This window comes from Ctenopharyngodon idella, chromosome 18 (assembly GCF_019924925.1).
Source record: "Ctenopharyngodon idella isolate HZGC_01 chromosome 18, HZGC01, whole genome shotgun sequence".
NCBI classification, from domain to species: Eukaryota; Metazoa; Chordata; class Actinopteri; order Cypriniformes; family Xenocyprididae; genus Ctenopharyngodon; species Ctenopharyngodon idella.
In genome coordinates, this window is record NC_067237.1 from 1,247,074 (window position 1) to 1,260,266 (window position 13,193).

Sequence of the window (13,193 nt, forward strand, 5' to 3'; positions counted from 1 at the left end):
TCAGTCAAGTACAGTTGTAAATTTAAGCGCCTTTGGTGTGTGTGTGTGTGTGTGTGTGTGTGTGTGGCTTCTGTAAGGTGCAGATCATTATCAAGTGAATGGTTACCTTCATTAGTGCTGAGTTGTCTGAAATGCATTTGCTGTAACTGATGTGAAAGTCTTTTTCATCGATTGCACGTACACACACACACACACACACACACACACACACACACACACACACACTTACATGGTTTCCTACAGAAACACGGCCAAAAATAGATCCTGACCATATAGAAAACAGACCACAAATCTTACAGTGTCAAGTGCCTTAATGGAAAGTCTATAACAAAGCATCACAAATCTGTCTCCTCCAAACAACACCTTCCACAACAGACTCTAACACTTAGTAATGAACGTCACACAATTAGATTTAGATGTTGATTGCAACTTTAATATTTGGAAATTAACCTCAGCGCTGTAATCCGTTGTAGGTTATTGTTGTCACAATCTGCAAAGAGGCCCTTCTCAGCCTTTTGTCAGTCATATTCAGCATTAGTGTAATGAAGGGGTAATGATTCATTGCAAATAATTTGTGCGCATCATATTTACATGTGGCAAGAGTCCATTGTGTTATGCTTTTTTGCTCTTAAATGCTCTTAAACTATCTATCTATCTATCTACACTGTAAAAAGTAATACACTCTATCTACTAATTGTAGTAACAGATTACAAGCAATATTATTAAATTCAACATATAAGAATTGAGTAAGAATTAATCAAATTAATTCCTTAAAAGTCAACCATTTAAAATGTGTAAAATTAGCAAACACCATTACAAAAACCACAAACTAACACAAAAAGCAAAGAGTCAAACTGCCCAACTAAATGAAACACTGATCACCATAATGATGACCAAACATTTTCATTAACATCAACATCTAAACCTCTGTTAATTCTTGTGTTTCTCTTTCCTTCAGTGATTCTGCTTGTTTTCATCAGGTGTCTTCAATGCTGGCAATAAAAAATAAAGAGTTCTTAATTCATCGTTGACGTCTGTCGGTTATTCAGACATGTTTGTTTAAATTTTACTTGTTTTAAATGGTTGACATTTAAGGAATTAATTTGATTTGAGTCTGTCTGTCTATCTATCTATTTATCATATGTGTGTTCTTTAAAATGGTAATTTTAAAGAAAACCGTAAGATGGACTTAGAGGCTTTTTGCATCTGAAGTCTTCATATATATATATATATATATATATATATATATATATATATATATATATAGTGTGTGTGTTGTAGTTCTTCAATTTAAAGCCATTATAAATGTGCTTGTTTGTGATGTATTTGCATCAGAGACTCAGACAAAGAATGAAAAGCTTTCAAATAATATATTATTGCTCATTGCCAGAATGAAACCAATACAATAAATTAAAGCAACAAATGCATGAAACTTTAAATAGACCATTAAAATCGAAATATTCCTTTACACATATATGCAAATTGTCTAGATTTACAGCTTAGTACATAGTGCCGCCGGAAGCAGCTTGTCTGTTTGTAGGTAGCCAGCCAGTCTGAGCATGCTCAGTGCACAGTAGTAGGTCTGAGAGTATCTCAGTTTAAACATACACTTCATATTTTCACTCTTTTATTACATCGTGGATAAAATGTATAATACTGAATAGTGACATTATTGAATGCATATGCCCTTCTTTACTCAATTTATAGCTAAATAGAAAATTGGGCAATGACAAAAAATAAATGTCGCACAGCATCTTGGGCATACATACAGTTCCCCCAGTCACCGTTAAGTGCGGCTGCCCTAATTTGCATCAAAACCAGCATAAACACACACACACATACACACACACACACTCATTTCATTCTTCCATGTTTAGTGTCTTTGTATGGTCATGCTAGAAGGATATCTTCCATCCGTTCTCCTTCATTTTGAGTGTACCTTAGGGTGACATGCCAGAAAATGGTCACTCTGTGAGTTCTTTGGTGTGAGTGCATATAATGCAGTCTATAAGCTCCTTTAAAAAAAACGCTGGTATCATACCAGAATCTTGGCTTTTTGCAAAACCAATATGTATCCTTTCATACCTAATACATTTCCTCAACTCCCCCCTTCCAACCTTGGGGGCAGATATGAGTCCCTCTTATATGCAAAGCTCTTTAACAACAGAGTTATTGCCTTCGTGTTAGATTGTCATCTTTGTCATGATACCTCGATGACCTCCATGCTACCAGAGAAACTGGACTGCTTGCCCAGCTTCCCAAATTCCTCGCTGCTTTGTGTTGTGTTAATACCCTCTTCAAACTCCATCTGGCAGCTGCGGCGCTTGTACTTAGTGTCCACTTGCGATACACTGCAAACTACTGCTTTCCCCTCCTCGAGCCAGCTGTTCTGAAAGTCCCGCGACTCCTGTGTCTCGTCTCTTCGGTGTACGCTGGGCTTGGAGGTGCCAGCTTGGCCACTGCAACTGTAAGCCGCGTAGGCAGGACCGCTGCCAAAGTGCACGGAGCTCCCAGTAGCGGTTCCAGATGGTGCCAAATTAGCGCCTAAGAACCAAGGGCAGTCACTCGTGGGTGTGATAGGGGTGGTGGCTTGATTCGAGCCTCTGTGCGTGGTCCAAGTAGCAGATGTACCCAGCGGCAAGCTGAGGAAAGAAGGCGCCTTCAAGTTGGTCTCGCAAATGGGATCCTGGGGTTTTGTCCCACAGTTACCCTGCTTCAGATTGAGGGAAAGAGTGGTGGCGGATAATCTCTCCAAACCACCGTTTTCCCACCTCATTCTGGACTTGTTAGTCACAGCAGTACACTGTGACTCCGCCGAAGGGTACTGACTGTTTTTTTGGCTGTCGAGTCTGCAGAGTTTGGGTATGTTTTCAGAGTCTGACGATGAGAAGTTTGGAGAAGATTGCTGGTTTTGCCTCGAGGAGTAGACAGACTTGATGTCAAGGGAGAAGGAGCACTTGAGCCGTTTGTTTTGAAGGATTCGTTCGGTGGACAGGTGAAGGGAGCTTAGGTCTTTCTGCAATGAGGTAGGCGATGGAGGCTTTACGGTGATCTCTGTAGTGTGTGGAGTCCTCTGGTCACAGTGATCGCTCTCCATCTTTCGGACCTCTGCCACCTCTTCAGTCGCTTTCCCTGCTAACCTTATGGGGTCGCAAGGTAGACTCTTCTTCATCTGCAAGCCTCTCTCGAACTCTAGCAGCTGACCCAAGAAGTTGAAATTTGGAGATATTGATGGGCGACGGTCCTTCACAAACCTACAGGAATGTCAGATATGAAAAAATTTAATTTAATGCCCGAATACAACTGGTTTCCTATTCTTATAAGACTCAAGTCATGTCTGGAAACTAGGGCTGTTGATTTAATGCATTAATTTAATTAATTAGTTATGGAAATAGTAATATGATAAAATTAATAATGCATTTAACGCACCCGCCCTGACCCAGACCTATGTAGGTCATCTGACATTTTATACAGTTGACTGGTGATGAACATGAAGCTACATGATGGAGCCTATAGAATGCAGTTAGTGCAAAAAAGCCCCTGTATGAGTTTTTGTCTCATATTTATATCATATGATATAGTTAATATCACACAAGTGCTGTTTTTGTTCCCAATAGCATGAGTGCAAATGTGATACCGAAATTATACAGCACTTCAATAAGTAAGTAGATATTGTGTTATATCTTAGACAAAATATTGTCAATTTTTGTCAACAAAAATATTACATCTAAAACCACAGCAGAATGATTATGCATCTTTGAGCAACACAATAAATTCGCATTTTGAACGAATCAATAGGGTGAACCAATGATTCAATGGCCCATTCATAAAGAGAGCCATTTACTTCATTCCTGAGTGAATCAGCCGTTTAAACGAATCGAATAAATAAATGACTCAGTGACTTACTCATTTAGACATTTACAGCCACCTACTGGCAGTTTTACTTTCTTATTTAGAGTATTATTTCATTTAATAATAATAATATTCCATATAAAAAAAAAAAAAAAAAAAAAAAAAAAACATTAAAGGTATAGTTTACCCAAACATTTTGTCATCATTTAGTCACCCTCATAGCTGTTGTAGCCTAAAGGTTTATGTATAATAAATTGTATGTTGAATCAAATATAATATTTCTTTCTACATCTACTTTTTGTGATGTCTACTTGATGCTTTTCTCATTTAACACAATAATGACTTCAAATGATCTTTTGGGGGGTAATTTTAACAGCCCTATTAGAAACATTAATTCAATTGCTGGTCTGGTCTTGGTCTAGCTGGTGGACCAACATAGACTGGTAAACAGCATGGTTGACCAATGAAGGCTTGCTGATTAAGCCAGTTAAGATTTACAGCATCTCCTAATGGGGACCATGATCCAAACACAACATATGCTAGATGCCTTCCATTTGATGCAAACAATCTAAGGGTTTGGATGTTGGTCCTCATCATGGGATGCTGGTGTTCTTCACAGGCTACTTAACCTGCATTTTTGGTTAGTAAACAATACCAGTTCCACCAGCTAGACCAGAAACAACCTTGGGTCTTGAACTATGCTTGTCTTTTCGGCAGTCCATAGAGTATCTGAACATCCAAAGAGCTGCGGTTACCTGTAGGCATCATCTGAAGATAGGCCCATGGTTTTCATGATATAGGCAATGGCAATGGTTGCAGAGCGGGATATGCCAGCCAAGCAATGGACGATGACTCTGCAGTTTGACACCTTGGCTTTGTCTGTGGATAGAGAAAAACAGCAAACTGGTCAAAAGCAGTTCCACTGTTAAACTGCACACAAAGCATGAGGTAATCTCATTCGCCCACCTCAAATGCTGACATCACTCATACCTCCCTCAAATGCTGATGCACAGATGGCTTGTGTTAACCAAACCTCAAACCTTTGAGGTGCTAACTCCTAACTTGCCTTCTAGAATACCCATTCAGCAAACCACAGAGTCTGAAATTCTTACCAATGAACTCATTGGTTTTGTCCAACCAAGGAAGCAGCTTCTCACAGTAGCTGTCATTGACGGGAATGCGCATGAAGTGGTTGTCGCTGATGAAGTCAGGCTTGGGACAGGTGTTGCTGGCATTCAAGACATATGTGATTCCATTCTGAGTCATAAGTTCCTGTTAAAAGATGGATATTTTGCGTGAATTCATGCCGACAAACTAATTCCGAAGAATTCCACAGACAGTTTCTGACATCTTCCTTGAGCAGATTCCAGCTGTATCTGAGTCAGTTTGTCATGCACGCTAAAGCTTTTGTAAATGAGAAATATGTAGAAAGATAAAATGTTGAGAGAAAATGTTTTGGTGGTGAGTTTCATGTCAACTTGACAGGGCTATCATTTAAGTCAACCCAACATCATTGAAAGTTTTTTTTCTGGAATGCATTCAGTTGCCTGTTATCTAAGTAAGTGATGAGATACGCTACAATTCAATCGTTTCAAGGTATGCGCAAACACCCTCCAGGTAAATCTATTCCTGGTTATCTGATGAAGCCTCGTGAATTTGTTGTGTCTTCACAGCAGGAATTATTTTGTATTACACAATGAAAACATTTCCTGACTGTAAATTTTCTCTCTTCTGACCTACTTAATCAATCTCTCGCAATTTTTTCCCTCTTTTGTAAAGTCATAAAAACATATAATGGATTTTCCCTTTTGCTATTGGGGCAAATAGGAACGCAAAAATTATATTTGTTGCATTTTCTGTTCACCACTCAACTATGATGACTTCCCCTTCTGAAAACCCCAGAAATGGTCAATTTTTTTGAGGTCTACCAACCTTATTGAGGACGTCTCTTTGAGAGCCCAAGTACAGGTGGGGCAGGATGCGGGTCGGACCGATGTTGGCCACAGGTAAGCAGGGTTGGGACAGGCTGAGAGGTAGAATAGTGGCTGGTTTACTCTCACACAGGTCAGGAAAACAGGAAGAGAAAGCTGCAAAGCCACCTGAAAAGGTACAGAGAAAAAGAGAACTATAATCTTATTTGATTCAGCACCACACGTATGCGAACACATTTAGGGAAAACCAACATTGCAGCAACCATAAAATGTATTAATCCTTCTTGTATGTTCACTCTAAATAATGTTGGGTTAAAAGCAACCCAAGTTGGGTTGAAAATGGACAAACGCAGCGAATGAGTTGTTTTAACCCAGCGGTTGGATAAAATGTTTGCCCAATGTGCTGGGCAGGTTTATTTAACCCAACTGTTGTTTAAAAATTACTATATGGCTGGCTTAAAATGAACCCAAAATAGGTTGGGAATTAAAAATCAGACACATAATTACTAGAGGCAACAATAATAATCAAAAGGTGTAATAACCATTTCAACCCAACTTGGGTTGTTTTTTAACCCATCATTTTTTAGAGTGTACATACATTGGGTCTCATTCACTAATAATTGTGTGGATTGAATGAATTTGGAGTATTCTAAATGAGCAAGGTTAGAAATTTGCAGAAAACACACCCAAACCATCACCATATAAGGGCTTTCCGCACACACTATCCTTTCGTTGCTCTCAGCAAACATGACGCTCTCTAGGACACACAGCAAGATCCTTGAGCAATGCCAAGTGTGCCATCCTCAAAACAAAACTCCAAACAAGTTCAAACACAATAAACACCTTTAATACAGACCCAGATTACAGACCTCTGATTAGCCAGCTATACATATGCATCTTTATACAGAGACAATTGCAGCTCAAGCTATAACACACCTCTTCTTACACTTTTACTGTATATATATATATATATATATATATATATATATATACACAGTAAATGTATGTTCGTATATATATATACATACATAATGATGAAATATGTACGTATAAAATTTAATCTTAACACGTTAATCCGACCATTCAGAGTATGTGATTTTTGTGTGCGTGTGGTTTCAGTTGTTCCTACATTTTTTCATAAATTTAGAATAAAATTTAGAACGAAAGCTATTGATGAATCATGATTTGCTTGTGAATTTGAATGGTTAGTCAATGAGACCCATTGTTCTTAAACACACACACACACACACACACACACGCACAGTTTGCTGCAAACTCAACCACTTACAGTAAGAATGGAATAATAGTACAATGAAGGGGGTTTCCAAACATCCTAACTGACCGAATTACACATGAACCCCAAACACAAACTCCACAGGGGCCAAAAAGCCTTTCCGCCAAAGCAGAAACATCCTGCCATTTAAATTCTGCTTAAGACGCACAAGCATATCCAGTACACTCGGTGTACAGTAGATGACCCTCCACCAGGAAGAGGAATACCACGGTAGATTTTTACACTCTCTGAACCAATGTTTACTTTTTCACTTAAGCAAACCATTTTGTAACCAACAAATATCGGTCTACACTACTGCTGGGCTGTGAGAGCGGCGAACCCCCTCTTTGAAAAGGAAATGAGAAAACCAATGGAGTGGTGAAAGCCGAGCCATGCCACTTTACAAGGCAGATAGGGTGTCAGTGTCTGGTTCTCCGGTCTCCTGCTTCCTGTATGACCTCATCTCCTCTCCCAGCAGCACACAGTGGGAATGAGGCAGGCCACAGTATCACTGACACCCAACCAGAACTCAGAGGAAGCACATACACACACATACGCTTTCATTGTGAAATAATTCCAGTTTCTAAGCCTTAGAGCACGCTTTAATGCCAAGGACCCCCAATATTATAGACTTTTGGATGTTATATGTCATTGTGCTACAATTAATAAACAAATGTCATCTAGAAAATAATCAATTTGTATTTAGGTAACAGCATAACTTTTTTCTAACCAGTATTATAATATAGGATAAAAATTTTAGTATATTCCACATAATAAATATCATTCCAAAGCAGCTTGACAAACAGGTTCACTCAATAAAAAACACAACTCATATGTACATAACACACATTCACACCAATGTAATGACCTCAATATTTATTTGGGGTTTCTAATGAAGCCTCTTTTATTTGCTTTAGCCACCGGTGACCTCAAATACACAATGTGATTGTGTAATTATTCAAATGAACATAAAGACAAAAAAGAAACTGCAGCCTGTTTAGCTGTAAATGCCAATTCTCGTAAATACTCACTCGTCTAATCTTGGACATTTTACCCCAGGCTCAGAGAAAAGCCAGCAGACAGGGCGATGACATCACTTTGAATTAGTGTTTGAGTTTGCCTGGGTCGTTTGTCTGAGACATACAGGCACATGCAAATCAAGATGGGAGAATGACTGTATTATGAAACAGGAAGAGAAAGAGAGAATAAAGAACGACAAAAGAAGTGAAATGTTTGAATATTAAGTATAAAAAGCGGATGAGCTCATAGGCATGAAGTAAGAGTCTGATGCATGTGAAGGTTGACACAAAGGCATATCTCTCATTTGTTTGTTTATCCATCCATCCATCCATCCATATATCCATTCATCCATCCAATACATACATTCACTAACCCAGTTCACTCTCTCATTCACAGCAGATAAAGAGTTCTGGACTTTTCAACGTAATGTTCACATGACATCATTCAGCAAGGCCATTAGATATGGTGTGTGAGTCAAACCAAACAGACCTGTTTAAAAGACCTTTTCACATGAATCACGAATGACATCATGACCCGCTCTTGTCACGGAAAAAAAGTGCCAGTGTTACTCAAATTACACCGGTGTAACCTCAGGCCATTGACTTCATGCTAAGAGTTTAACAATCTACCAGGAAGTTATTTTAAAATACCCACTCAGGGCGAACGTTACTTTTGATTACATAAAAAAGCAAACTGAATATTCAAATCAGCAAAGTAAGTGCTTTGTTTAAAAGCAGGGCGCCTGTTCCTTTAAGGCCCAGCTCGAGGCCTGCCTGTTTCCAGCTATTAAAGGCAACCGCCAAGCAGGATGACATCATTGCTCAACACGCGGGTGGCCAACAGGCCGTCTCTTCTTGCACACACACACACACACACACACGCACCCCAGAAGTTTTGACTAGCATCCGGTGCACTGGCACCAGACGAGGCAAACATGCTCTGACATGAGGTTTTAACATCCCAGGACTGATTGGCCTGCTTTATGACATCACAGCCCAAAAGGAAAGCCAGTTTCCAGTCTCACAGCCCATGCAGAAAAAAAAAAAAAAATAGACATGAAAAATAGACATAAATTGAATTAGTGCAGACCTGGTTGGCTGTCCTGACGGCTAACATTCCATATGCATGATGTCAGCATGTCCTGAGGCTGTCGGACAGACGGGCGGAGCAAATCCGCTCAAGGGTTGCATGACATGTGGCTCGCTGAGATAAAAATGACTTCATTATTGATTTTAGTGTAGGATTAACAAATTACACGTTTTGTTTTGCATAAAGTGCAAAAAGTGTTCGCATAGGAAAAAATTGGCATTGTGGTTTGAATGAGAATAATAGTACATTACACTGTAAAAAATGTAAATAAAGATTACTGGACTATGTTTTACATGAAAATACAATTTCAATCTTTCTATTTCTACTTAGCGGCAACATCCACAAAAATTTGTTTTGGTTTTCCTGAACATCTGGTTTGAAATAGCCAAGTCAAGACACATTTATACACTCTAAAAATGCCGGGTTAAAAACAACCCAAGTTGGGTTGAAAATGGACAAAACCAGTGATTGGGTCGTTTTAACCCAGCAGTTGGGTTAAATGTTTGCCCATGTGCTGGGAATTTTTTTTTTTTTTAACTCAAATATTGATTAAAAATGACTATATGGCTGACTTAAAATTAACCCAATATAGGTTGGAAATTAAAAATCTGACACACAATTATTAGAGGCAACAATAATAATCAAAAGGTGAACATTTATTAATAAGCAATTCAATAAATGTTTATTGTTTAATTCTTAACTTATTAATAAATGTTCATTTCCAACATATTTTAAGCAAGAAATACAGTAATTTTTAAACAATAGCTGGGTTAAATAAAACTACCCAGGGCAAACATTTAACCCAACCGCTGGGTTAAAACAACCCAATTGCTGGGTTTGTCCATGTTCAACCCAATTTGGGTTGTTTTTAACCCAGCATTTTTGGTGAATATGCAGATTCTGTCAAAGCTGGAAAATAACAGTGTCAGCATTGCAGAAATCATCGATTCTGAAATAAATTCAGGAGTAAAGCTGCTCTACAGGGACAATAGTGTCATTATTCAGCTCAAGTCAGTTGAGTGTCTACAAATATTACAGCTTCTGAATTTGGATTTAGGAAAAAGCAGCACAGAGAGATCTGAATCTGAATGATATCAGTCTCCCAAAATATCCTCACATGGTAAGCAGGAGTTACACTAACAGGCTGGAAAACTCAATGGTTGAGTAAATCACGCCAGTACAAACCCTTCACTTGCAGAGTATATACTGGGGTGATTGATTGGTTTTGTTCCTTTTTGTGCAGATTTTTTTTTTTTTTTTATTAAAAAATAATACAAAGGTATATTCAAACCAAAGCAGTTTAAAATGAAATCACATGTGCATTATCTGCCCGAATGTGTGTGTGTGTGTGTGTGTGTGTGTTAGGGCTAAATACAGGTCTGTAGTATTTAGGGCCTTGCTTAGCAGGAGCTTACAAAAAGCATGCTAAATTTGTTCAGGGGGACATGATACTCCAGCAAGTTCAGACACATTCAGATTGATGGTATGGCACAATGTCATATTTCAAATCTCACAGTCGTCAGGTTTCCATACTTCTGCTGTTGATGTCAGCGCATGATAGATTGTAGGCAATTACAATCTGCTGAAATAGTTTTGCAAATCTTCACCTGAACTTTTGTATTAGCCAACTCTAACTATGAAACGTGAGAGGTGTTGCATTAAAACAGATGACAGTTCATCAAGTAACACGTATGTAATACCCACATTTTTTTTTCTTTTTTTATTAAAAATGTTCAGATACTAGCCAATATTAAAATGCATGAAATATCAGTGACAAAGACCGTAAAAAATTAGTTATATGTAAAGTACTAAAAATACTCAAATCATGTGTTATGGTTTTCTTTAGAATATTACATTAAATATTTAAATATAATCATTTATAGTGAATAATTATTTGATTTTAATTGATATAATTATTACAGAATAAATAATAATATGTAATAATATCTATCTATCTATCTATCTCTCTCTCTCTCCTCTCTCTCTCTCTCTCTATATATATATATATATAGAGAGAGAGAGAGAGAGCGAGAGAGAATTTGTTTTTGTTTTTTTTGTTTTTTTTTTTGTTTTGTTTTGTTTTTTTATTATTATTTTTTATATATTCTGAGGGATATTACCTCCTGTTTGCATTCACTTTCGGTTTGCTCACAATGAATGGCCATGTATTTAAATTAAGTCAAAGACAGAAACTCATGAAGGCAGGTAACTAAAAATCGACTGACCACCCCACACACACCCTGAAGCCACTTGTCATTGATGTCCAAACATCAGAAGGAGGTCACTGAGATGCAATAACACGAAGCGAATGGGAGACAAACTTGCACATACACATATGCACACATACTGAAAACTACAATAACAGAGGGGCAAAGTACAAATTAAATGAAGATGAATCACAACCAAAAGGTGCATGCAAAAGCTTACTGTATATATCTAAATCCCACAAGTACACACTCTCCAAGTGACTCTCTTTCCAACTCACCTCTCAGATCTCGCCCTTCCTTGATGCGCCTGACGCGCATCTTCAGCCTCATCTCGCTCTCGTGCATGTCTGTCCACAGCGGAGGAGGGATCACCAAGTCAACGGGCATCCAGGCAAGCCTGCAGAAAATCTACACAATCCACCCGCAGCTCAGATGAGCGCTAATATCAGATGCAGAGAAGGGGATGAAAAGGCCTTTGTGTTTCAGCTGCCGCCGCAGCCGCACTCTTTCCTCTCGTGCGCCTTTTCACTTCTGACTTTGGCTCCGAGCGCTCCTGCCTCTCTAATGTTGCGCCTCCTCCCTCCCTCTCTCTTTCTCGCTCGCTCCCTCCCTCCCCGTCTCTGAATGAGCGCACTGGCTGTGCTCTACTGGGGCCTGTGTTCAGTAATAGCTCATGTGTAAGGCATGCAACCACATTCCTGACTCATCAGACAACTATGCGGCCACCGATGGGGCCAGCGCCGCGCGCAGAGGGAAGAGCTCCTACGCCTGCCGGACAACAGCGCGCGCGGTGTGTGTGTGTGTGTGTTTTGCAATCAACAAAGGAGCTGTAGTTTCTTTCGACCGACTTCTCTGCTTACTATAGTCATCATCATTGCTTATGTAATGGGCACATTATCACGCACATGATCTGTGTCCTGTCACTGGGAAGTCCATGGGAAGTCCATGTTGACTCATTGCTAGCACATCACACTCGGTTTAACAAAAGAACAGTTTGTCCTTGAATCAATCAGCGTTAATCGCGGCTGATATCATGCATCAATCATTAGCCATTAATCATCCATAACCTACTGAATCCATGACCAGATAGATTAAATCCATCCATTTCTCTAAGATGCATATTGCTAAAACCGTTAATCTGCAGCACAAAGCTGCGGTAACAATTATGAAACTGGACAAAAAAAGGTCAATTTCAATTAGCATATTAGCCGCTAATTATTCAAACTGACAATATAATTTGATAGATCGAATCCATTATGTTCAGATGCATACATAAAAATATGTAAAGTGCTAAAACCTTAGTTAAACTGTGCGATCACATTAGCGAAATTTCGCAAAAGTTTCATTGATGAAAAATTAGCATAATTAGCATCATTAGCCATTAATCATCTATACTGGGATAGAATGAATATGTGTCCGTTTCTCTATGACAGATGCATAAGTAAACATATGTAAAGTGCTAAAACATTTGTTAAAATCCAGCATAAAAATGTGTCACATTAGCGAAATTTTGGCGAAAAAAAGTTCCATTGCCAATCATTGGCTGTTAATCATCCATTTAGGCTACTGAAATCATGACAGGATAGATTTAATATGTGACCATTTCTCTATGACAGATGTAAACATATGTAAAGTGCTAAAACCTTAGTTTAATTGCAGCATAAAAATGCCACATTAGCAACATTTCGGCAAAATTCTGCAGACAAAAAAAAAAGGTTCTTTGCCGTTAATCATCCATACTGACATCATGATGGGATAGAAAGAATCCATTATGTGTTCAGATGTATACGTAAACATATGTACAGTGCTAAAACCTTCGTT

General features: G+C 38.6%; 1 protein-coding gene across 1 annotated transcript; it reads right to left on the minus strand.

The window, feature by feature from the left end:
- Positions 1 to 1,355: 1,355 nt before the first annotated feature.
- On the minus strand, positions 1,356 to 12,199 carry dusp8b (dual specificity phosphatase 8b). The gene is made up of 5 exons (XM_051869626.1): positions 11,651 to 12,199; positions 5,785 to 5,951; positions 4,965 to 5,124; positions 4,608 to 4,731; positions 1,356 to 3,254 (listed from the first exon to the last, which is right to left on the minus strand). Exons 1-5 carry the CDS (start codon positions 11,757 to 11,759, stop codon positions 2,201 to 2,203), a joined length of 1,614 nt encoding a protein of 537 aa, XP_051725586.1. The 5' UTR covers positions 11,760 to 12,199; the 3' UTR covers positions 1,356 to 2,200.
- Positions 12,200 to 13,193: the final 994 nt, after the last annotated feature.

What these genes read in the sequence shown, in the direction of transcription:
- dusp8b (XM_051869626.1), bottom strand. Translation starts at nt 11,759, where the DNA reads ATGCCCGTTGACTTGGTGATCCCTCCTCCGCTGTGGACAGACATGCAC. An exon ending in AAAGAGACGTCCTCAATAAG is followed by an intron (nt 5,125 to 5,784) that starts GTTGGTAGACCT and finishes ATCTTTTAACAG; the next exon opens with GAACTTATGACTCAGAATGG. An exon ending in TCTTCAGATGATGCCTACAG is followed by an intron (nt 3,255 to 4,607) that starts GTAACCGCAGCT and finishes ACATTCCTGTAG; the next exon opens with GTTTGTGAAGGACCGTCGCC.